At 38.3% G+C, this 23,998-nt stretch overlaps 1 protein-coding gene across 2 annotated transcripts in view; it reads left to right on the forward strand.

Annotated features, from left to right (window-relative positions):
* SLC25A14 (solute carrier family 25 member 14) overlaps positions 1-17,967 on the forward strand; it is a 32,796-nt gene extending 14,829 nt beyond the window's left edge. For both annotated transcript variants that reach the window (XM_055338253.1, XM_055338254.1), the window contains exons 7-11: positions 1,710-1,805; positions 7,906-8,030; positions 9,069-9,204; positions 16,521-16,601; positions 17,533-17,967. In XM_055338253.1, the coding sequence (XP_055194228.1) occupies positions 1,710-1,805; positions 7,906-8,030; positions 9,069-9,204; positions 16,521-16,601; positions 17,533-17,574 (480 nt within the window). In that variant the 3' untranslated portion in view covers positions 17,575-17,967. The remainder of the gene's footprint in view (positions 1-1,709; positions 1,806-7,905; positions 8,031-9,068; positions 9,205-16,520; positions 16,602-17,532) is intronic.
* The last annotated feature ends 6,031 nt before the right edge of the window (positions 17,968-23,998 follow it).

Genomic DNA, 23,998 nt, shown 5'->3' on the forward strand with positions numbered 1-23,998 from the left:
AGAGAGAGAGAGAGAGAGAGAGAGAGAGAGAGGCAGAGACATAGGCAGGGGGAGAAAAAGGCTCCATGCAGGAAGCCCTGATGTGGGACTCAATCTCACGTCTCCAGGATCACACCCTGGGCCAAAGGCAGTGCTAAACCACCGAGCCACCCGGGCTGCCCGAGTTTAGGTTTTTATTTCAAAACTCTTAGTAGCAATTGACATTCCACATAAAAACATACTGTTGTCTCAGGATTTCCCAAAAACATTTATTGAAACCTAGAGTTGCATGTCATGAAAATCAGGCCCACATTTGGGCCACTAGTATTTAGTGACTAACTACTATGATTCTATGTGTTCAGTCAGTGGGAAATTGTACCAAATCTTTCACAGGGCTTTTTAATATTAGCTCTACTTTCTTGTGCCTCTCAAAGGCTACTTTGCAGAGTATGGTATCATGATTTTTTAAAAAAGATTTTATTTATTTGAGAGAGATAGAGATAGTGACAGAGAAAGCAAGACAGAGCATAAGCGAGGAGGAGAGGGAGAAGCAGTTTCCCTGCTAATCAGAGAGCCCGATGTGGGCCAGATCCCAGGACTCTGGGATCATGACCTGAGCTGAAGGCAGATGTTTAAACTGAGCCACACCAGGCACCCCTAAAGATTTTATTTTTAAGTAATCTCTACACCCAATATGGGACTCAAACTCAAAACCCCAAGGTAAAGGGTTGCATGCTCAGAGTGCCTGGGTGGCTCAGTTTGTTAAGCATCGGAATCTTGATTTGTGCTGAGGTCATGATCTCAAGGATGTGGAATGGAGCCCCATGTGCTCTGTGCTCATCAGGGAGTCTGCTTGAAATTCTCTCTCTTCCTCTCCCCCTGCTCCCACTTCTGCACATGTGCATACTCTCAAATAAATAAATCTTTAAAAAGTGTATAAAAAAGTCTCATAGTCTCATGCTCTACCAACCAAGCCATCTAGGTACCCCATAAGTTACATGTTTTTAATAAAAATGACATAGCCGTACATAACTGCTTTGCAACATGCATTTTCAGTTTAGTGATTAATTGCTGACATTTTCCGTGTCAACAGATAGTCTACAACAAAATTTTATGGCTGCATAGTATCCCATTAAATGGACATATCATAATTTATGCAACCAATCCTTTGTTTTTGCTTTTAGACATGTGGATTGTTTCTAATTTTTACTAAACTAATCAAATTTTAAATGAATCATTTTCTACCCTCACTGAATACTGGTTTTCTCTTTTTTTGCAAAATTTCTTTCAGCTCCAGAATTGATGGGCTAAGTATAAGGAATTTAAAGGCTGATGAAAATCATTTTTATAAAATATACTTTTTTAAAAAGATTATTTATTAGAGACACAGGGAGAGAGAGAGAGAGAAAGAGAAACAGAAAGAGGGAGAAGCAGGCAGAGGGAGAAGCAGGCTCCATGCAGGGAGCCTGACGCGAGACTCGATCCCCAGTCTCCAGGATCACACCCTGAGCGGAAGGCGGCGCTAAACCACTAAGCCACTGGGGCTGCTCTATAAAATATACTTTGACACAAATTACATTTTAAAAACATATAGTTTGTCACTAATTTTATCATAATAGCAGGATAATATTTCTGATAATTCCCAAATACTGTTTTCTTTATTTTGAATGTGTGAAACATCTTATTTTGGTCTCTGGTAAAACAGAGAATAAGAATCTTTCTTATTTTAGATTCGAATGCAGGCTCAGGGGAGCTTGTTCCAAGGCAGCATGATTGGCAGCTTCATCGATATATATCAACAAGAAGGTACCAGGGGTCTGTGGAGAGTGAGTACTCTTTTCCTGGTATCGTTTTATGCCCATTTCATATAATTTGCATATATAAAGCCATAAACCTATGAATTGTCATCTTACACTGATTCTTGGTAACCCAGAGGATAAGGTAAGGAGCTTCTATTACCTATGAAAGGATCAAAGCTTTCCAGTTGTCTTTATTTCTGTCTAATATTTGGAGGTTGAGAGAAGTTACTACATTATTTGAGGTAGTCATTCTGATTTGCTCAAATTCACAGTGAATTTAGTTCTTCAATATATATTATGCCACCAGTTTTTATTTTTTTATTTTTTATTTTTTAATTATTTTTTAAATAAATTCATTTTTATTGGTGTTCAATTTACCAACATACAGAATAACAACCAGTGCTCATCCCATCAAGTGTCCCCCTCAGTGCCTGTCACCCATTCACCCCCACCCCCCGCCCTCCTCCCCTTCCACCACCCCTAGTTCGTTTCCCAGAGTTAGGAGTCTTTATGTTCTGTGTCCCTTTCTGATATTTCCCACACATTTCTTCTCCCTTCCCTTATATTCCCTTTCACTATTATTCATATTCCCCAAATGAATGAGAACATACACTGTTTGTCCTTCTCCTATTGACTTACTTCACTCAGCATAATACCCTCCAGTTCCATCCACATTGAAGCAAATGGTGGGTATTTGTCGTTTCTAATGGCTGAGTAATATTCCATTGTATACATAAACCACATCTTCTTTATCCATTCATCTTTCGATGGACACCGAGGCTCCTTCCACAGTTTGGCTATTGTGGACATGGCTGCTAGAAACATCGGGGTGCATATGCCACCAGTTTTATACTAACACAGCAATATATGTTTATGATGGTCTCTGTTTACCTAAAACAACTTTTTTAACCTTATAAAAAGTAAAAATTGTACTATAAAATACTGAGATCTTTAAAGAGAAAAAAAAACCAGTACTTTTACTAGCTAGAGATAATCACTGTTAACATTTTGTCATATTATTATCCAGTCTTATATCTATATTCCTTTTTTATTGTTCCTATATCTTTTTATCTTATTTTAATCACTTAATATTATAATACTAAAGAGGACTACTAGTAGAATATACAGAGAGAGTAGAATGGGAAATTCATTAATAGACTCTTAAAGAAGAGAGCTTTTTTTTTCTTCTTTGTTATTTCCCCCCAAATTCCTATAAAAATTTTCAAGCATACAGAAAAGTTGAAAGAACAACAGTGAACACCTTACCTACCCAGATTAAATGACTGTTAAAGTCTGGCTAAATTTTCTTTATCTCTATGCATGTGTAGTATACACAGATAAATGTACACATCACATTCATTGTTTTTTTAAGATTTTATTTATTCATGAGAGACATAGAGAGGGAGGCAGAGACATAGGCAGAGGGAGAGGAAGGCTCCCTGTGGGGAGCTTCATGTGAGACTCAATCCCAGGACCCCGGAATCATGACCTGAGCCAAAGGTAGACGCTCAACCACTGAGCCACCCAGGTGCCCCTGTTTTTTTTTTTTTCCGAACTATTTCTAAGGAAGTTGCAGACATCATGGCCCGCTCCTAAATAGTTCATTATGCATTTCCTTCTAAGAATAAGGACATTCTCCTACATAATAATGCATAATAATGATACCATTATCACACCTAAGGAAGTTAAAAAGTCCCTAATATCTAATATCTAGTTTATATTCAGATTTCCTTTATTGATGACATCAGGTCAGTTTTCTTTTTTTTTTTAAGATTTTATTCATTTATTCATGAGACACACACACACACACACAGAGGCAGAGACACAGGTGGAGGGAGAAGCAGGCTCCACGCAGGGAACCTGATATGGGACTTGATCCTGGGATTCCAGGATTACACCCTGAGCAGAAGGCAGACTCTTAACCGCTGAGCCACCCAGGCATCCCCAGATCAGTTTTCTTATAGAATATTTCCCCTGTATTTCCTGCAAACTGGAAGTTAGATGTGTTGGCTTGATTAGATTACTGTTAAACATTTTGATAAGAGAACTTCATTGGTGCCACTGTATATTTCATATTGTATCACAGCAATAAGTACATGTTAGGTTATTGCACAATTAATGATGCTGAATTTGATTACTTGGTAAGATGATGTCCACCAGATTTCACCATCATAAAAGATAAAAGTTTTCCCCCTTTGTAATTAGTGGGTAATCTGTAGGGTGACATTATAACAACATGCATATATTTTATTATTTAATAACCTTTCACCTAATGATCTTAGCATCCATTAATGATCCTTGAGGTTTGCTTTTTGACAACAGAGGGTGTACTTTCTTGACTAGTCTAATTTAAAACCAGAAAATGGATCTAACTAGCAAATTTTCACAAAGTAATGCTAAGGGAAAGACAAAGAACAATAAATACAATAGGGAGATTTTGTCAGGGGAACATAGCTACTTTATTCTTAATAAAAAAGTTTTAATTGTGGTAAAATACATATAACATAAAACTTACCATCCTAGCCATTTTTAAGTATACAGTTTAGTAGTGTTAAGTACATTTACATTGTTATTTAGCCAGCCTCCATAATGCTTTTCATCTTGTACAACTAGAACTCCATACCCATTAAACAACTCCTCCCCATTACCCCCTTTCCCTAGCCCCTGGTGACCATCCTTCTATTTGTCTCTATGAATTTGACTTTTCTGGGTACTTCATGTAAAGTGGAATCATACAATATTTCTGTTTTTGTTACGGGCTTACTTTATTTAGTATAATGTCCTCCAGGTTCATTCATGTTGTCACATGTATCAGAATATCCTTCCTTTTTAAAGGCTGAATAATATTCCATTGTGTGTATATACCACATTTTATTTATATGTTCATCTGTTAATGGGCATTTAGGTTGTTTCCATATATTTGCTCTTGTGAATTATGCTACTCTGAATATGGGTGTGCAAATATCTCTTCAAGACTCTGATTTCGGTTCTTTTGTGTATATGCCTAGAAGTGGGATTGCTGGATCATTTGGTAATTCTATGTCTAATATTTTGAGGAATGGAGCATAGCTACTTTTATGATCCAGGCTGCTTACATCCTCCAGACATGTAAGATAAAGAAGTGAAGTACATTGTGTTATGTATTCTTTTAACTCAGCCATGTATTATTTGCTTGTTAAAATACATGAATATTTTTTCATTTCAACAAGAAAATAGGTTTGCATTTTTCCTCAAACACATGGTCCTCTTTGTCAGTGTTTTCTTTTCCTGCTTTGCTTGTCACATGGGTACTGATAACATTTTATTTTCGGACTCCATTGTAAGAATTAACAGCTCAAGTGCAGTAACAAAGTAACTGGAACTTATATCAGAGTTGAAGAGACTGTAGAGAGTGATGGGGACTGGTGAATTGGAGAGCACCTACCCTGTTCATTGCTGTCATGCATGATGGGAATCCAGTGTGGCCAAATTTTCTGGGCTTTCAAGAGAAGTTGGAAATCTGCATTCCTATGTGAAGTATCCTGTTTATTTATGTTGACAGCTAATTCAGCTGTCTAGAAATACTGTGTAGGGCACACAGCATGTCTATAGCCTGAATTTGGCCCATGGGCTCCAGTTTGGGGCCTTACTGTTCAGCAAGGTAGACTTCTGTGAAGATCATCTTCTAACACAGTTGACCAGGTGGAAGTATCAGAGAGAAAGGCACCATTGGGCCAGCCAGCCTGATCAGCACAATCTGATATCTCCTGGTGATAGTACAGCTATACTGCTTCCACTTTATAAATTGAGTTTAGGAATTTATAGGTGATTGAGAACTTTAATATAACAGGTATCCCAGAAAGCAGTTGTCCCCGTGGAGTGTTATTTTTAATTTTAAGTTATATTTAAACAGAGTTATGAAAGTAAAACATTTATTGTGAATTTTTAGAATATATAAAGGCATAACAATGAAAATTAACTTATCTCTTACCCTAATTCCAGATAAAGAAAAATATTTTGCTGTATTCTTTCTAATCCTTTATAAAAATTTTGTGTGTGTGCATATATCCTTTTTCTCAAAGTTAGATTAATACTAAATGTCTTGCCTTCTTTAATGTTATCAGCATTTTCTTCTATTATTAATATTCCTCAAAAGCATGACTTTTAATGTTCTAGCATCCCTGTGCTATAACATGATTTGTAATAGGAATATTCTGCTAGGGAGCGAAAAGCTGATAGCAGGAGGACTTGTAAGGAAGTACCCCCTTATCTTGGCCTCCCTGGCTGCATTATACCTTTGTTGTCATCCTGGTGTATCTTTTCTGCACATCCTAAAATTCTATAAATTAAACTAAGAAGCTCTCCTCTCTCCACTCACTTTTGTGTCATGGTTTTATTTTTTTTGTAACATCTTTATTTTTTTAAAAAGATTTTTAAAATTTTTAAAATTTTAAAAAGATTTTTATTCATAGACACAGAGAGAGAGGCAGAGACACAGGTAGAGGGAGAGGGAGACGCAGGCTCCATGCAAGGAATCCGATGTGGGACTTGATCCTGGGTCTCCAGGATCACACCCCAGGCTGCAGGCGGCACCAAACCGCTGCGCTACCGGGGCTGCCCCTGTAACATCTTTATTGAGATAATTCACATACCATAAAATTCATCATCTTGAGGTGTGTAATTTTTAAAGATTTATTTATTTATTTTGGAGAGTGAGCAAGCCACGTGAGCAGGAGGAGGGGCAGAGAGGGAGAGCATCCTAAGCAGATGCCCTGCTGAGCAGGGAGCCTGATGCAGGGCTTGATTTCAGGTCCCTGAGATTATGACCTGGGCTGAAATCAAGGGCAGACACTCAACCGACTAAGCCATCCAGGCGCCCCTTAAAGTATAATTTAATGGTTTTTAGTTTACTCAGACTTGTGCAACCATCACCAGTGTGTACGTTTAGAACATTTTAATCATCACAAAAAGAAGCCCCATAACCATTAACAACCACTTCCGTGTTCCCCAACCCTCCCAGCTGTAGACAACTACTAATCTATTTTCTGTCTCTATGGATTTGCCAATCCTGGCATTTCATATAAATGGAATCATGCAATATGCAGCATTTGTGACAAGCCTCTTTCATTTAGCATGCTATTTTCAAGTTTCACCTGTGTTTTAGCATTTATTAGTACTTCATTTCTTTTTATGGCTGAATAATAATTAATTGGTGTGAAATTGCTGAGTCACATAGTAATTCTATGTTTAACTCCTTTGAGGAATTCCTGAAGTATTTTCTACAGTGGTTGCCTCCATGTTACATTCTCACCAGCAGTGTATAAGAGTTTCAATTTCTCCACATCCTCAACAATACTTTTTATTATTGTTATTATTATTATTATAGCTATCCTATTGGATATTATGTCACTGTGATTTTGATTTGCCTTTTTTATTTTTTATTTTTTTATTTTTTATTAATTTTTATTTATTTATGATAGTCACAGAGAGAGAGAGAGAGAGGCAGAGACATAGGCAGAGGGAGAAGCAGGCTCCATGCACTGGGAGCCCGACGTGGGATTCGATCCCGGGTCTCCAGGATCGTGCCCTGGGCCAAAGGCAGGCGCCAAACCGCTGCGCCACCCAGGGATCCCCTGATTTGCCTTTTTTAATGACTGATAATGTTGCTCATCTTTTCATATTCTTACTGTCCATTTGTGTATCTTCTTTGTGGACATGTTTATTCAGATATTTTGCCCATTTTTAAATTGGGATTTTTTTTATTGTTGTAAGAGTTTTTATACATTCTGGCTACTAGTCCCTTATCAGATATATAAGATTTGCAAAATTTTCTCCCATTGCGTAGGCTTTTTACTTTCTTGATGATATCCTTTGAATCACAAAAATGTTTAATTGTGATAAAGTCCAGCTTATTTTCTTTTGTCACTTGTGCTTTGGGTGTCATATCAATTATTTTTAGTACAATAAGTAAATTTGGATTTATAAGTGTTCCACTATTAGTCATTGATTTGAAAGAATGACCTCTGTACCTCAGACTTGGATTTTTATGTTATGTTACTTTCTAACTCTCAAACTATATTGTTCACTTTTAGACTTATGTCACTACTTGTTTATTTTTTTGGTGTGTAATATCACTTATGTTTTGCAGGGTGTTGTCCCAACTGCCCAGCGGGCTGCCATCGTTGTGGGTGTAGAGCTGCCAGTCTATGATATTACAAAGAAGCACTTAATATTGTCAGGGGTGATGGGAGACACAATTTTAACTCACTTTGTGTAAGTGTGAGAGGTTGTACGTATTCCATATTTCTATTATTTGGAGCACAAAAAAGCATCTTTCACTGAAGTCCTCATATAGAATCAATAATGGGTACAGATGGTCTAAATACCCCTGTCTTTCTTATCACTAGAACTTCAAGCCTTCCAGTACTTGTACAGAGATACCAGATACGATGGGTATTTTGGTACTTGGTAGCAGTGTCTATTACAATAGCCTATCAGATGTCTATAGGATTTGCATTTGTTCATACACAGCCTCTATATCTAAACTTATCCCTTATACGCTTTGGTTAATTTTTTTATTAGAAAGTAAACTTTTCTCAATGAGAATCACAAAAAAGTGAAAATTTATAGGGCCTGTGAAACAAAACCACAATTTTGGGCTGAAAACTGTTGTTAATCTCATCTTACATTCTCTCCATCTTGCAGCTTTTATGACACTACTGCTGAGATGCATTTGGTATATGATGCTGTGATATGAAAACTTAATGTAACTAATAGATGATGAGTGATACTTTCTTCTTAGAGATCTTGCTAGACTTATAAATTCCCCCCCCCCTGCAAAAGGCTGAGTTTTGGATTAAAAAGTAAAGTATAACTTTTTAAAAAAAAATTATCTGTTCATTCTAGAGAGAGCAAGCATGCATGAGCATGAGTAGGGGGAGGGGCAGAGGGAGAGAATCACCAATCCCCAGGGGCTCAAGGGGCTCAATTCCACAACCCATGAGATCATGACCTGAGTTGAAACCAAGAGTCAGAAACTCAAGCGACTGAGCCAGCCAACTACTGTAATAAGGGGCTCAAACTTACCCTGAAATCAAGAGTTGCATACTCTCCTGCCTGAGCCAGCTAGGTACCCCATGGGAATAAATTTTGAGTCCTGTTTCTTTAGAAAATATTTCCTTTTTCTTTAGATTGGAATGAAAAGGCAAGTACCAGGTTTTATCTGATGAGTCTGACTCATTGTACATTTATGCATTTATGTTTAGTCAGGGTTGGAAGTGGTGCAGTCTGTCCTAAAGTTTTCACCTTTAGTTCCAGCTTTACATGTGGCTTGGCCGGGGCTCTGGCTTCCAATCCAGTTGATGTGGTTCGAACTCGCATGATGAACCAGAGAGCAATTGTGGGACATGTGGACCTCTACAAGGGTACTTTGGATGGTATTTTAAAGGTATGCACACTGTAAGCTTGGTTTGCATTTTTAATTTTCTTTGATGTCTCAGACATTCAGTCCTTATTCTTAGTTGCTATGTATCATTTTGAAGATGGAAGAATCATTATGTATATTTTAATGGCCTCTCAGAATAATTCCCAGGTAGAAAAGATGTTTCCTTGGCAATCTGCTGATACACAGTGGTCCTTAATAATTATCATTCCAGTTTGAATGCTTGAGACTGCAGGATATTTTTATTGATAGTACCATGTAGAATTATTGAGAGAAGGGACTTAGCATATCCCACATTTGGCTGCTTCATACAAGATGGGGACCCTGTAATAGAAAATCTGGTACTCAATTTCAGTTCAATATTGTGCTGTTGTTCACACTTTGCCTTTGAAAAGTTTCTGCTGTTATGTAGGAAGCTGAATATTAGAAATGTATTATATAATCATTGGTGATCATCTACAAAAAGCAAATTTGCAGCTAAAATATGACATTTCCATATGGTTTCTCTGCTGCTATCAGTTTAGTTTAACAACGATTTATTATCTAACAGGCACCATTTTAGTAGATACAGATAAATAAGAGTATACTGCAGGTATACAGATAACCAACACAGCTTGGTAAGTGATAAACTCAGGGACCCATGGGAAGGAATTTTAGTCTAAGTTGGTGGCATCTTGAATAATAGTAACTCACATCTGTTGAATGCCTTACTGTGTATGAGATACTGTTCTAATGAGACTTACATATATTCATTCACTTAATCCTCATCATTATCCCATGAAGTAGATCCTGAAGCACTAACCTGACCAAGGTTTCACAGCTAGTGGGATTTCAGCCCAGACCATTTGGTTTCAAACCAACATTTTTAACCTCTATACTATAGTGCCTTTTTCATGTTGACGGCCAAGGGTTAATTATGTTATAAAGGCTATTGAATGCTATGCTGAGGTGCTTAGGCTTTTTTCTTTTTACTTGACGGGGAGCTATTTAAAGATTTTAATCAGGATCCCTGGGTGGCGCAGCGGTTTGGCGCCTGCCTTTGGCCCAGGGCGCGATCCTGGAGGCCCGGGATCGAGTCCCACGTCGGGCTCCCGGTGCATGGAGCCTGCTTCTCCCTCTGCCTGTGTCTCTGCCTCTCTCTCCTTCTCTCTCTGTGACTGTCATAAATAAAAAAAAATAATAATAAAGATTTTAATCAGGTCAGATTTGTATTTTAGATCACTTTGGCTTTGTAGAGATTGAATCTAAGACAGTGGTTCTCAGTCTTAGGTGCACATTGGAATCACCTGGGGAACTTAAACAGCTCCTGCATCTACCTTATAGACCAATCAGAACTTCCTAGGGTAGGACCCAGGTTGAAAGTATTTAAAGCTCTTCAGGTGATTGCGGTGTTTACCTAATTTGAAAGCCATTAATCTAAGGCGATAAGCCTGGAGCAGTGGTTCTTAAGATATTAACATGCATCAGAATTACCTGGAGGGCTTATTAAACTGCAGATGACTGGGCCCCATGACCAGAGGCCCCATGACCAAATTCTGATTCAGTAGGTCTGGAGTAGGACCTGAGAATTTGCATTTATAACCAGTTCTCAGAAGCTACTGAGGCTGCTAATCTGTGTACTACTCTTTGAGAAACCCTGATTTAGAGATAAGCTGATTAGAAGGCTTTTATAGTAATCTAAGTTAGAGGCAATGAAGCCTGAACTTGAGCATTGTAGTGGGGATGCAGAAGGTGGGATAGAGTTGAGAATAGTTTAGTTGATAAAGTCAACAGGACTAGATTGACTGGGTGTGGAGAGGTGTAGGAGAAAGGAGGTGTCAGAGATGACTTCCTGTTTTTTGTTTTGTTTTGGTGACCATGTGGTGGTACTCATTGACAGAGACATCATAGGGGAGCAGGTTTTTGGGGAGACAGTACAGTTTTGACACTTAGTTTGAAGCGCATGAGGAACACCCAGTGGATCTATTTGGATATCTTACTCTTAACTCGGGAGAGTTTAGGGGTATAGATGGAGCCTGGGGAATCAGTAGTGTACAGGTGTTACGCAATTGTGGAGGGAAAGATCAAGGAGAAAAGGTAGAGGAGTTCCCAACTTTTTCCCTTTCTAGCACACTAGAGTATTATGAAGTACTTCCATTAATAGTGATTCACAGAGGAAGTGATTCTCAGACTCTGGGGAGTAGAGTTTGGTAAAAGCTCCGCCTTGATATTTCTGACATGCTTCTCCTTTGGCTTGACAATAGCTGCTGTAGGGACAAAGGGTAGGGCCAAGGAAATAACTTTGGGGAATTACCAGTTGCTAAGGGCTTGGCAGGTGGGGAATTTAGGAAAGACACCAAAAGATAACAGAAGATAATGAGGAAGCTTACAAGAGTAATGGAAGCCAAGGGAGTAATGAGTTTCAAGAAGAAATGAGTACTTATTTAATGTCAACTGGAATAGAGAGATCCAGTATAAAGACTAAAAATTTCTATTGGATTTATTATGTTCTAGAGGGAGTTTTCTGGGTTTGTGTTTGCAAAAGCTAGATTAGTATGAAGAGTGTGTTTAATTACTCATTCGTTGAATACAAAAATGTTTAAGTCTTGTGTGTGCCAGGTGCTGTTCTAGTTGGGTGAACAAAACATTTTAGCCTTCATGACAGTTTAATTCTAATTGAGACAGATAAACCCGTGGGATTCAAGAGTAAGTAGGCAAGTGTAAAATACTCTTTCAAGAAGGTTGGCTAAGAGGAGACAGAAGGTACAATAATAGAGTAATAGGTAGCATTTAGTGAATGCTTATTATGTGCCACACACTATCCTGTGGAGTAGATATGTTTTCCATTTTATAAAAAAGGGAGCTCAGATCAGAGTGGCTTACCCAAGATTATACACCTAAAAAGTTTATACCAAAGTATACACCAAAATTTATACTTAGAACCTCCATGTTGTGTTGTATTGGCAGAAACATATATTTTTTAAAGATTCTATTTCTTTCTTTCTTTCTTTCTTTCTTTCTTTCTTTCTTTCTTTCTTTGAGACAGAACATGAGGGAAGGAGGAGGGGCAGAAGGAGAAGGAAACTCCCCACTGAGCAGGGAGCCCGACACAGGGCTCAATCCCAGGACCCTGGGATCATGACTTGAGCATGATGCTTAACTGACCAAACCAGCCCGGTGCCCCAGAATAATATTTTCTTCCTTTTTTTTCAAAGATTTATTTATTTATTCGAGAGAGAGAGAGCGGGGGGGGGGGCAGAGACACAGGCAGAGGGAGAAGCAGGCTCCATGCTGGGAGCCTGATGCGGGACTCAATCCCGGGACTCCAGGATCGCGCCCTGGGCCAAAGGCAGGTGCCAAACTGCTGAGTCACCCAGGGATCCCCATTTTCTTCCATTTTAAAAAAGATTTTATTTATTCATGAGAGACACAGAGAGAGAGGCAGAGACATAGGCAGAGGGAGAAGCAGGCTCCCCGCAGGGAGCCAGATGTGGTACTTGATGCTAGGACCCCAGGATCACTACCTGAGCTAAAGGCAGACGCTCAACCACTGAGCCACCCAGGCATCCCAGAATCATATTTTCATATTGTCAGTAACCTTTACTTATGTTTACTCATTCACTTGCTGTTAAAATTCTTTATAATGACTGCTCTATATTGTCATTATATATGATGGCATCATGCTTTATTTTTTCATCAGTAACAATCCCAGAGCACTGGTGAGTGAAGTCATGCATTCATCTCTGACATAGAAACAAACAGCTGCAAATCTTATCCTGTTACTTCTATCTTAAAATCCTTAAATGGCCTCTCGTTGACCCAAGACTCTATATGATTTGGCCCCTTTTTCCTCCTACAGCTTAATCACTACTACCTTTATTCTACATTCCAGAAGGACTGTACAATTTCTACTGGTAGACTTTCTTTCATTCTCAAATTTTCATCCATGCCATATGCTTTGTTAGATGCGCCTACCCAAATATCAGAAAGGGAGACAGAACATGAAGACTCCTAACTCTGGGAAACGAACTAGGGGTGGTGGAAGGGGAGGAGGGTGGGGGGTGGGGGTGAATGGGTGACGGGCACTGAGGGGGGCACTTGATGGGATGAGCACTGGGTGTTATTCTATATGTTAGCAACTTGAACACCAATAAAAAATAAATTTATTATTAAAAAAATAGATGCCCCTACCCTAGCCTAAATATCCTTTTCACTTGGCTAGCTCCTATTCATTCTTCAGATCTCATTACTTTTTCATACAGGCCTTCCCTGACTGTTGAACTAGGTTATCTGTACATAGTTTCTTGTACTTGCTCTGTCAACATTATTTTTTAAACATCTTTTTTGAGGACTAATTTACATATCATAAAATTTACCTGTTCAAAGTGGTTTTTGGTATATGCACAGATGTGTGGCCATCATTATCACAGTCGATTTTAAAATATTTTCATGAATTCAAAAAGAAACCTTGTACCCTTTAGTTATCATCCCCCTTTCCTTTCCTCCCAGTCCTAGGATACTACTGAACTACTTTCTATCTCTATAGATTTGCCTATTCTGGGTATTTCCTATAAATGGAATCATACAATATGTGACCTTTTTGACTCATTCCTTTCACTTACCATAACGTTTGAAGATTCATTCATGTTGTAGTGTGTATCAGTGTGTTTCTCCTTTTTATGGCTGGATAATATTCCATTATATGATTATATTATATTTATTCACACTTATTACATTTTATTTTAATTGCTTTAAAGTCTTCCTGCCCCCCCCAGACTGTAAAGGCAGGACTGTGTGCATCTTATCACTTTATCCACAGCAAACTGCTTATTGAATGAATGCATAACTTTATGAAGTAGTCTGTTGTCTCTGTTACAAAAGTTCTTGTTTTCACAAAACTGCCTAAAACCAAAAAATGGGCCTCCTAGTCTTAATGTTCTGAAGGAGTTGGTCACTGTTTGGAGCTTTTTAATATTCATATGGCTCAGAGACCCTCATTGTATTTGTATGTTCATTTACCCAACAAATACTCATTTAGGTATTTATAGGAAACTTCCTTGTGCCAGACAGTGTTAGTTGTTGGGGATATAATGGTAAACAAGACAAGCATACTCCCTGTTGTCCTGTAGACCACATTCTAGTTGAGGGAGACAGACAATAAACACACAAATAATAGTATAATTTCAGGTAGAAGTAAATGCTGTGAAGACATTAATAGAGCATTAGACAGTGACTTGGTAATGATGATAGGCAACAACTTCAGCTAGGCTACCCAGGAAAACACTGTGAGGATGTGACATTTGAGCAGAGATCAAGTCTCTTCTTCATGAGAAGAAGGTGGCCACGTGAAGATTTAGGAGAAAAACATTTCATAAAGAGGGAACAGGTATAGAGGTCCTGAGTTGGAAATGAACTGCTAATGTTTAAGGGTTAAAGAGAAGGCTTGTGTGACTGAGTGTGGTAAGTGAAGGAGAGAGTAGCAGGAAATGAACCTGGAGAGACTGGTAGGGGCTGAGTCATGTAGGATCTTACAGGTCATCATAGAAAATGTGCAATTAGAATGAAATCCATGGGGAAGCCTTCGAAGAGCACCAGGCAGGAAAGTGATACTACTTATAATTTAATATATAAATTAACTATGTTTATTATATTGGATGTATCTCTAAGGTCCCTTGCCATTTTAGCAGTCTGTGATTCTAGGTTATCTTCATCTAGGCTTTATTTTGGCTGAGTTTCACAATTTTCTAACATTAATTTTGGTCTGAGACCTTCAGCATTTGCTGGTAATCTGTTGGGGGGGGGAGCCTGTTACCACTATGTTTCTATAAAAGGTGCCTTTATTCTGCTACTGTTGGTTCAGAAAAGTAGTTAGTAAAGATAATTATCTCTAGTATTCCTAAACTATAGGATGAAAATAGAGGATATTTATAAGTTTGGATTCTCATATTATTAATAGTCTTATCCAAATATATCCATTTTTAGTATAGTGGTGGATTTTACTTCACCAGTGGAAGGGCAGAATAGCATTTTCAATGTACCTAACATACAGTAGTTACTTAATAGATATTTTAAAACAGTCCACTAAAAAAAAAAAACAAAAAAAACCAAAAAACAAAACAGTCCACTAAATAGGAACTTTTTCTGTTGGGTGAATTCAACACACCATCAGTTTATGATCTTTGGTATGCATAATTTGTAATTTAATTCTAATAACCACTCAGTTGGTGTGTATAGGACCCCCATAGTATAAAACAGGAAACCTAAATTCAAAGCAATTCACATTGTTCCTCATGTAATCTTGAAAGCATTTATATGAGGTAGTCCATGGCATTACACAGAATTTAATATGATGAAACAGAAGGATAGTGACTTGCCCAACTCCCTATTGCCTTACCCTACTTTCATTTTCCTATTAGCATTTATTATTTCTGAATGTAATATATATCAGTCTGTGTATTTGGTTGTCAGCTCTGCTAGAGTATGCACTCCATAAAAGCAAGGACTGTGTAAGTTCTCTCTTCCTGTATAACAAATCACTCTAAAACTCAGTGCTTTAAAACAAGCATACATTATCTCCCAGTTTCCATGGGTCAGGAATTCAGAAGCAACTTAACTCAGTGATTTCAGCTTAGATTTTCCCATGAGATTGTAGTCAGATGTCAGCTAGGGCTGCAGCCATCCGAAGGCTTGACTGGAGCTTCGATATCTGTTTCGAAGATCACTCATGTGTCTATTAGCAGGAAGCCTCTGTTCCTCTCTGGCTGTTGGCTGGAAGCCATATTTTCTCACCCATCTGGGCCTTTCCTCATGACATGACCTCTGGCTTTTTCTACTCTCAACAATTCAAGAGAGAAAAAGGCAGATGCAGAAGCCTTTTAGATAAACATTTTTTAGAACATAACATGGAAGTGACAGACTACTGCTGTATTCTCTTGGGGACACAGACCTCTCCTGGGATGTTGTGGGAGGGGTTATACAAGGGTATGGAAAACTGGTAGTAGCTTTCATTGGGGTCATTTTGGAGGCTGGCTACCACACTTTTTTGGCTTGCTATAATAGTAATAATAGAAAATAATTATAACATTAATAATAGTAAACCAGAGAAGAGTATAGTAAACATCAAGAAGAGTACCTTGCATATGGAAGGTGCTTAAATATTTGTTGAATGAGCAGGTAGATTTAGAGTACATATGAATTCAAAATTATGTCTTTAGAAAAACAGCATTCATGGAGCCATAAGTTGTTGGGGAGGGACATAGAAGAGGAGTACTAAAAGAAAAGTAAGTGTCATATGTAAATAGTAAGGGGAATTCACTATATTTTTTATTATATCTTTCCCTCAGATGTGGAAACATGAGGGATTTTTTGCACTCTATAAAGGATTTTGGCCAAACTGGCTTCGACTTGGACCCTGGAACATCATTGTATCCTTTTAGAATATGAGAATGAAAACAGATGCTTCAAGCTCCCAGGTAATTCTAGGCTATGGGAAGGAAATTTTGATTATTGATACCTTGAGGCAAGTGATTAACTCAGGCAATCTAGTGGTGACCATTGAGGATGGAACCAAGTAGAGAAATGGCTTTAGGATGGAGTCTAGTACAAACTAAAGGCCGCAGAAAAGATGTACCAAGGTTTCCTCTTTAAGGACAACCAAATCTGGAAGGGGTTACAAAGTGTTTGGAAACCCTGTTGGGATTTGCCCAACATGCTGAGGTGGTCCATATTTCCTACTCCTAACTATAGGACCAAAATAACTGGGGCAATAATAAAACAGAAAACATTCATAGAGCAAAGGAATTCAGGCCAAGTAGGGTTCTTTCCTCATGGGTGGATCTCGTTTCTTTAGCTTGTGTTTGAGTGCCTCCTCTGTGCAGAGAGGTGAATTGCATATTGTGTATGGCTTCTGTGTATTGTGAGGATTGCAGGGTGAAATTTGATTCCTTGCCCTTGTGGAGTCTATAGGCTGAGGGAGATAGTATCTCTCTCTTTTGGGATTGATCTAATCACCTGAAGACTGTAACTATTCTTAGCATTGAATTATATGTTGTCATTAACGTTCTTGTGTGTGTGTGTGTGTGTGTGTGTGTGTGTGTGTGAGTGACCTGTTTGCCCCTGAAGACTATAAGTATGTTAGAGTTTTAATCTGTTTTTATTGCTACATGCCAAATCATAATGGGCACATAATGGGCACTCAACACATCTTGACTTGCCAGGTATTGGTTTTAAAAAGACTTAAGCAAGTGTAACTCAGAAGAGCACACACTACTCAGTATAAGAGAATGCAATACACACTTTTAGAACAGGGTTAGGCTTCACTATCAACCCAGTGATCTTCCATGACTTACTCCTCAGTTTTTTATTACATATGAGCAGCTCAAGAGGCTTCAAATCTAAGGACTGAATTATATGTGAGCCAAGCCCTGCCAGCCTTTCTACTCTTTTCCCTTTTTTCCATGTTCTAATGTATTTTGTCAAAGTTGTGTTTACTGAACTGCTGGTCTCCCAAGCCTCCTGATGGAAGAACTCTAGGGTGGTTCAAAATTGTTCATGTGTTTGTGTTACCATGTTAACTTTTCCCTGAGAGGAAGTGTTAACATTACGACTCTGGCCCCAGATTGGTATCTTCTATGAAGATGGATACTGATGGATGACATTCAACATGGCCTTCTTTTCAAATGTTGGTTAAATGTAGTTGATTAGCCCCAGATTTGGGCTAGAGCAGAAGGCATAGGCCAGGGCAGTTACTGCTATGTATGTTACAGACCTCGGTTCTCATTAAAGTATTTATTGGCAAAATCACTTTGGCTTGGTCTTCATTTACTGCTTTCTTCTTCGCCATCTCTTTAAGTTATATTCTCTAGACAGTGATAAAGAGAAGGTTTCTATGAAATTGAGTCTGGACTCTTAAAGCACATTTATGGGAATAGACAAAGAGCATTGTGTTTTCCCACTGCCACTTGTCATAATGCTGCTCACTTATAAACACCAGATAAATGGTTATTTCCTAAGCATGAATAAACAAGTGGCTCATTTGGAAGTTTCTACAGATAAAATGTAAGAAGAGACTTAAAATAGAACTATGTGTCCAGGGTTCTAATTGTCTTAGAGGCAAAAAGTTCTGGCTCTTTTCTTGTACTATAACAGTGCCTAGCATGTTGTAGGCACTCAAATATTTGTGGATAGAACCAGAGGTTATTATGCTAAAAGCAAAATAAGTCGATCAGAGAAAGACAGTTATATGATCTCATTCATGCAGAATTTAAAAAACAATACAGAGGGTCATAGGGGAAAGGAGGGAAAAATGAAACAAGGTGAAATCAGGGAGACAAGCCATAAGAGACTCTTAATCATAGGAAACAAATTGAGGGTTGCTGGGTAGGGGTGGAATGGGGTGGCTGGGTGGTAGACATTGGGGAGAGTGTGTGATGTGGTAAGCACTGGGTGTTATAGAAGACTGATGGGTTGCTGAACTGGTAATGCACTGTATGTTAATTAATTGAATTTAAATTTTAAAAATCAAAAAAAATATTTGTGGAATGGCTAGTTTAGCTCTTTTTATCCATTCATTCATTTGTTCAACAAACATTTATTGTATATCTATTATGTCCTACGTGCTGGGAATATAAAAATAAGTTAAGTCATAGTCTCTGTTTTCAAGCTCACATTATAGGAGGAAAAATAGACATGTAAGTATATAATTATAGTAGGTACTAAGTACTATACGGAAGATGAACAAAGTGCTAGAAGCACAGAGAAGGGAATAGCCAGTTACCTAGGGATTGGCCAGAGGCTTCATAGCAGAGGTGACATTTGAGGTAGATAGCAAATCTACCTCATATGAATAAGGCAGCAAAGGACATTAGGAGCAAGGAAATAGGGGAAAGTTCAGCGTGGCTAAAATGTAGGGCAGTGGTTGTCAAATACTCTGCAAGGCCAAATCTCCTGGAGATCTTATGAAAATGTAGATTCTTATATTCCTTTGCCTGAGATCCTAACCTTATTTGGGGGGCAAAGTCATTTGATTTCATCACAGGTACTTGATACAGGTGGTCCTTAGACTACACTTTGGGAATCACTTGTATAGAACTGTGGGCTGGAATGAAATGAAGTAATTGTGTGACCAAAAGGGTCAAATTATGAGGAATCTTTTTTTAAAGATATTTATTTATTTATTTATTTATTTATTTATTTATTTATTTATTTATTAGAGAGGGAGAGGGAGAGAGGGGCAGAGACACAAGCAGAGGGAGAAGCAGGCTCCATGCAGGGAGTCCAATGTGGAACTTGCTCCCGGGACTCCAGGATCAGGCCCTGGGCTGAAGGCAGGCGCTAAACGGCTGAGCCACCCAGGGAGCCCAAGGGATGTTTATTTGCACTAAGAAAGTGATTTTTTTCTTATCCTGGAGCAGGAGGGGTAGGTAAAGGAAGTTTAAAATAGGGGAATCATATAACCAGCTTTTAGTTGTTAGAAAGATAACCTTGTTGTGGAGGGTAGCCAGGAGGGGAACAACTGAAAAAAAGTTAAGACCCACTGAAATCTAATTTTTATATACAGGTAGACAAAATATGGTCCACAAAAATGAAGACAATTTGTCCTAAGTCACATAACTGGATTGTGGCAGATTTGAGCCTAGTACATAGTTCTCAGATATTTTCTATGTCTCATTCTACCACTCCATAGTGCGTTCTTAACTATCAGCCAAAAGTACTATCTTTGAAATTAATTTTAGTAGACTTTATTTTTAAGAGAAGTCTCAGATTCACAGCAAAATTGTTTGGAAGGTATAGAGATTTCCCATGTACCCCTAACCCTACATATGCACAGCTTCCCCCCATTGAAATTCATCACCAGAGTGATTCATTTGTTACAGTCAGTAAAGCTACAATGGCATATCATTATCTATTCCAAATCATCATCTACATTAGGACTCACTTTTGGGGTTATGCATTCTGTGGGTTTTGACAAAAGTACAATGACATGTACCCACCATTTTAGTATCATGTAGAATCATTTCACTGCCCAAGAAATGCTCTGTGCTCTGCCTATTTGACTTTCCCCCTCCCCTAACCCCTGACTACTGATCCTTTTATTATCTCTATGGTTTTACCTTTTCCAGAGTGTCGTATAGTTGGTATATAGCATTTTCAGATTGGCTTTTTCACTCAGTAATATGCACAAAGGTCTAATCTTTTCATGTCATGTCTTTTCATGACTTGATAGCTCATTTTCTTTTCTTTTGAATGTACCACACTATATTTATCGATTTACCTACTAAAGGATGTCTTGGTTGCTTCCAAGTTTTGGCAATTATGAGTAAAGCTGCTAGGAATATTCATGTGCAAGTTTTTGTTTGGATATAAGTTTCAACTCATTTGCATAAATACCAAGGAGTCCAGTTGCTGAATGGTATGATAAGAGTATGTTTAGTTTTGTAAGGAACTGCCAAACTGTCTTCCAAAGGGCTGTACCATTTTGCATTCCCACCAACAATGAACAAGAGTTCCTATTTCTCTATATCTTTGCCAGCTTTTAGTGGTGTCAGTGTTTTGGATTTTGACCATTCTTATAGGTGTGTAGTCATATCTCATTGTTTATTTTTTTCTCTTTCAGTTGTCAGTTTAAAAAGTTTCTTTAAATTAGTTTTTACTTTTTTAGGGATCCCTGGGTGGCGCAGCGGTTTGGCTCCTGCCTTTGGCCCAGGGCGCGATCCTGGAGACCCGGGATCGAATCCCACGTCAGGCTCCCGGTGCATGGAGCCTGCTTCTCCCTCTGCCTATGTCTCTGCCTCTCTCTCTGTGACTATCATAAATAAATAAAAAATTAAAAAAAATAAAAAAATAAAGTTTTTACTTTTTTAAAAAAGATTTTATTTATTTGACAGAGAAGGAAAGAGAGCATAAGAAGGGAGAGTGGTAGGCAGAGGGAGAGGGAGCAGCAGATTCCCCACTGACCCGAAAGCCCAATGCAGGGCTTGATCCCAGGACCCTGGGACCATGACCTGAGCCAAAGGCAGATGCTTAACCGACTGAGCCACCCTGGTGCCCCAAAGTTTTTAATTTTAATTTCAGGATAGTTAACATACACCGTTATGTTAGTTTCAGGTATATAATATAGTGATTCAACACTTCCATACATTAATCATTACCCATCATGACAAGTGCGCTCTTAATCCCCTTCACCTATTCCACCCATCTCCCCCCCTCTGGTAACTATCAGTTTGTTCTTTTTTAAAAAAAGGTTTTATTTATTAATGAGAGAGAGAGAGAGAGAGAGGCAGAGACACAGGCAGAGGGAGAAGCAGGCTCCATGCAGGGAGCCCGACATGGGACTCCATCCTGGGTCTCCAGGGTCACACCCCGGGCTGCAGGCGGCGCTAGACTGCTGCGCCACCAGAGCTGCCTGATCAGTTTGTTCTTTATGATTAAGAGGCTGTTTCTTGGTTTGACTCTTCCTTTTTTTCTTTTGTTCATTAGTTTCTTAAATTCCACATATGAGTGGAATCATATGGTATTTGTCTTTCCCTGACTGACTTATTTCACTTAGCATTATATTCTCTAGCTCCATCCATGTTGCAAATGGCAAGATTTCATTCTTTTTATGGATGAATAATATTCCATTGTATATACTTTTTAAGACTACTACACCAGTAAGATACCTTACTCATTCCTGAATAGATGAGCAAAAAAGGAAGCCATTTTTTTTCACAAGGGCATATACTGAAAGGTAGTTTCTTAAAGGATTTATATAGGAAATTGGCTTTCTATCCATCTCAGCTTAAATGTTACTCCTTTAAGGAAACCTTACATTGATTTTCTCTCTACCAATCTAAATAACTTTCCTCATTATAATTTCTTATACCACATATTTATAACTACATACTATATTTGTGTGATTATTTGATTAATATCAATATCTCCCATTAGTCTGTAAGCTCCATAAAAATAGGGATTCTGTTGATTTTGTTTACTCCTATGTTCTCCATGCCTGGCATTATTATGTATACTCATTAAATATTAAAATGAAAAAATAAATTTATCTATATCCAAAGTTCTTTTTTTTAATTTTTTTTATTTATTTATGATAGCCACACACACACACACAGAGGCAGAGACACAGGTAGAGGGAGAAGCAGGCTCCATGCACCGGGAGCCTGACGTGGGATTCGATCCCGGATCTCCAGGATCGCGCCTTGGGCCAAAGGCAGGCGCTAAACCGCTGCACCACCCAGGGATCCCTATATCCAAAGTTCTGATAAAATGCCTAAAATACAGCAAAGGTTAAACAAATTCTGTAGGATTTAAATGGAATGGAAAAAATAAATGGAATGAAATTAAGTTTTGAATTACTAGATAAGGATGGGGTGATAAAGAGTAGGATATTAAGGATACATAGAGGTGCTTGAGGGAGATGCACCTAATCTTTTATTTATTATTATTACAAGTATTTTATATAATAGTCTCCACTCCTAGTGCAGAGCCCAATGCAGGGCTTGAACTCATGACCCTGAGATCAATACCTTAGCTGATTTCAAGAGTTGAATACTTAACTGGCTGAGCCACCTAGGTGCCCTGATATATCTAATCTTTTAAATTATCTTTTTATTCATTAAACAAATATCCCTGCCTCATAGAGCTTATTGTCTGCAGAAGGGAGACCTAACAAAAAGATTAATCAGTAAAATATAGTATACTGGATGGTGATAAATAGTTCATAGAAAAATAAAGCAGGGGAGGGGGAATATTGGGACAGGGTCACATAAGGAGAAAGCCAAATTTAAGTCTACAGGGGGTGAGAAAAGGAGCCAATCTAGAGTTAAAGGAAATGCAAAGGCTCTGAGGTGAGGGTGTACTTGAAGTTTAATGATTGAAGGAAAAAGTGATGGTGGCTTGGATGAGGGTAGCAGCAGTGGAAGCTGTGAGTAGTGGTTGAAATTCATATATTTTGGAGAAGAGCAAGTAATGACCTGCTAGGGCATAGGATATGTGTTGTAAGAGAGAAAGCGAGCAGTTGTAAAAATTACTCCAAGGCCTGGGTCTCTAGAAGGCCAGTATTGCCATAGAGGTGGAGAAGGCTCTGGAAGGTACAGGTTGTTTTTGGTCAGGAAAGTACTAATTTTGTTTTGTACATGTTAAGTTTGAAGTGCCTACTAGATTATATTTTATTTATTTTAACTAAGTACTTGTCTCTCCTTATAGAACTGTCCTAATTTTTTTCCTTTTTTAAAAGATTTATTTATTTTACTCATGAGAGATACAGAGAGGCAGAGACATAGGTAGAGGGAGAAGCAGGCTCCCCCTGGGGAGCTCGATATGGGACTCAATCCTGGTACTCCAGGATCATGACCTGAGCCAAAGGCAGATGCCCAACTACTGAGCCATCCCTGGATGGCTACTAGATTTCATCCCCCTACTAGATTTCAATAGAGATGTGGAGTGGGTAGTGAGACATAGAAGTGTGGAGTTCAGGGGAAAGGTATGGGCCAGGGATGTACATTTGGAAATCATCAGCATATATATGGTGCTTAAAGTGATGATAATGAGATCACCAAGGGAGTGATAGTAGCAAGAGAAGAGGTTCAAGAACTAAACGTGGGCCAGTGATGACGAAAAACTAGTCTGAAGTATAAAAAAACCCCTAATATTCTAGTGGTAGAAAAGGTATAAAAGGGTAGGAAGGGCCAATTATTTTCAATATAAAATTTGAAGAAAAAGAGTTTGAAGATGCTATCTTTATCCAAATTACCAAATCTTTAAAGATTGATGCTTTTATGGTAGCCATAATCATGAGTAGGTAATTCAAATGAAAGAATTTGACTTG

This window comes from Nyctereutes procyonoides, unplaced genomic scaffold (assembly GCF_905146905.1).
Source record: "Nyctereutes procyonoides isolate TBG_1078 unplaced genomic scaffold, NYPRO_anot_genome, whole genome shotgun sequence".
In the NCBI taxonomy this organism is placed as follows: domain Eukaryota; kingdom Metazoa; phylum Chordata; class Mammalia; order Carnivora; family Canidae; genus Nyctereutes; species Nyctereutes procyonoides.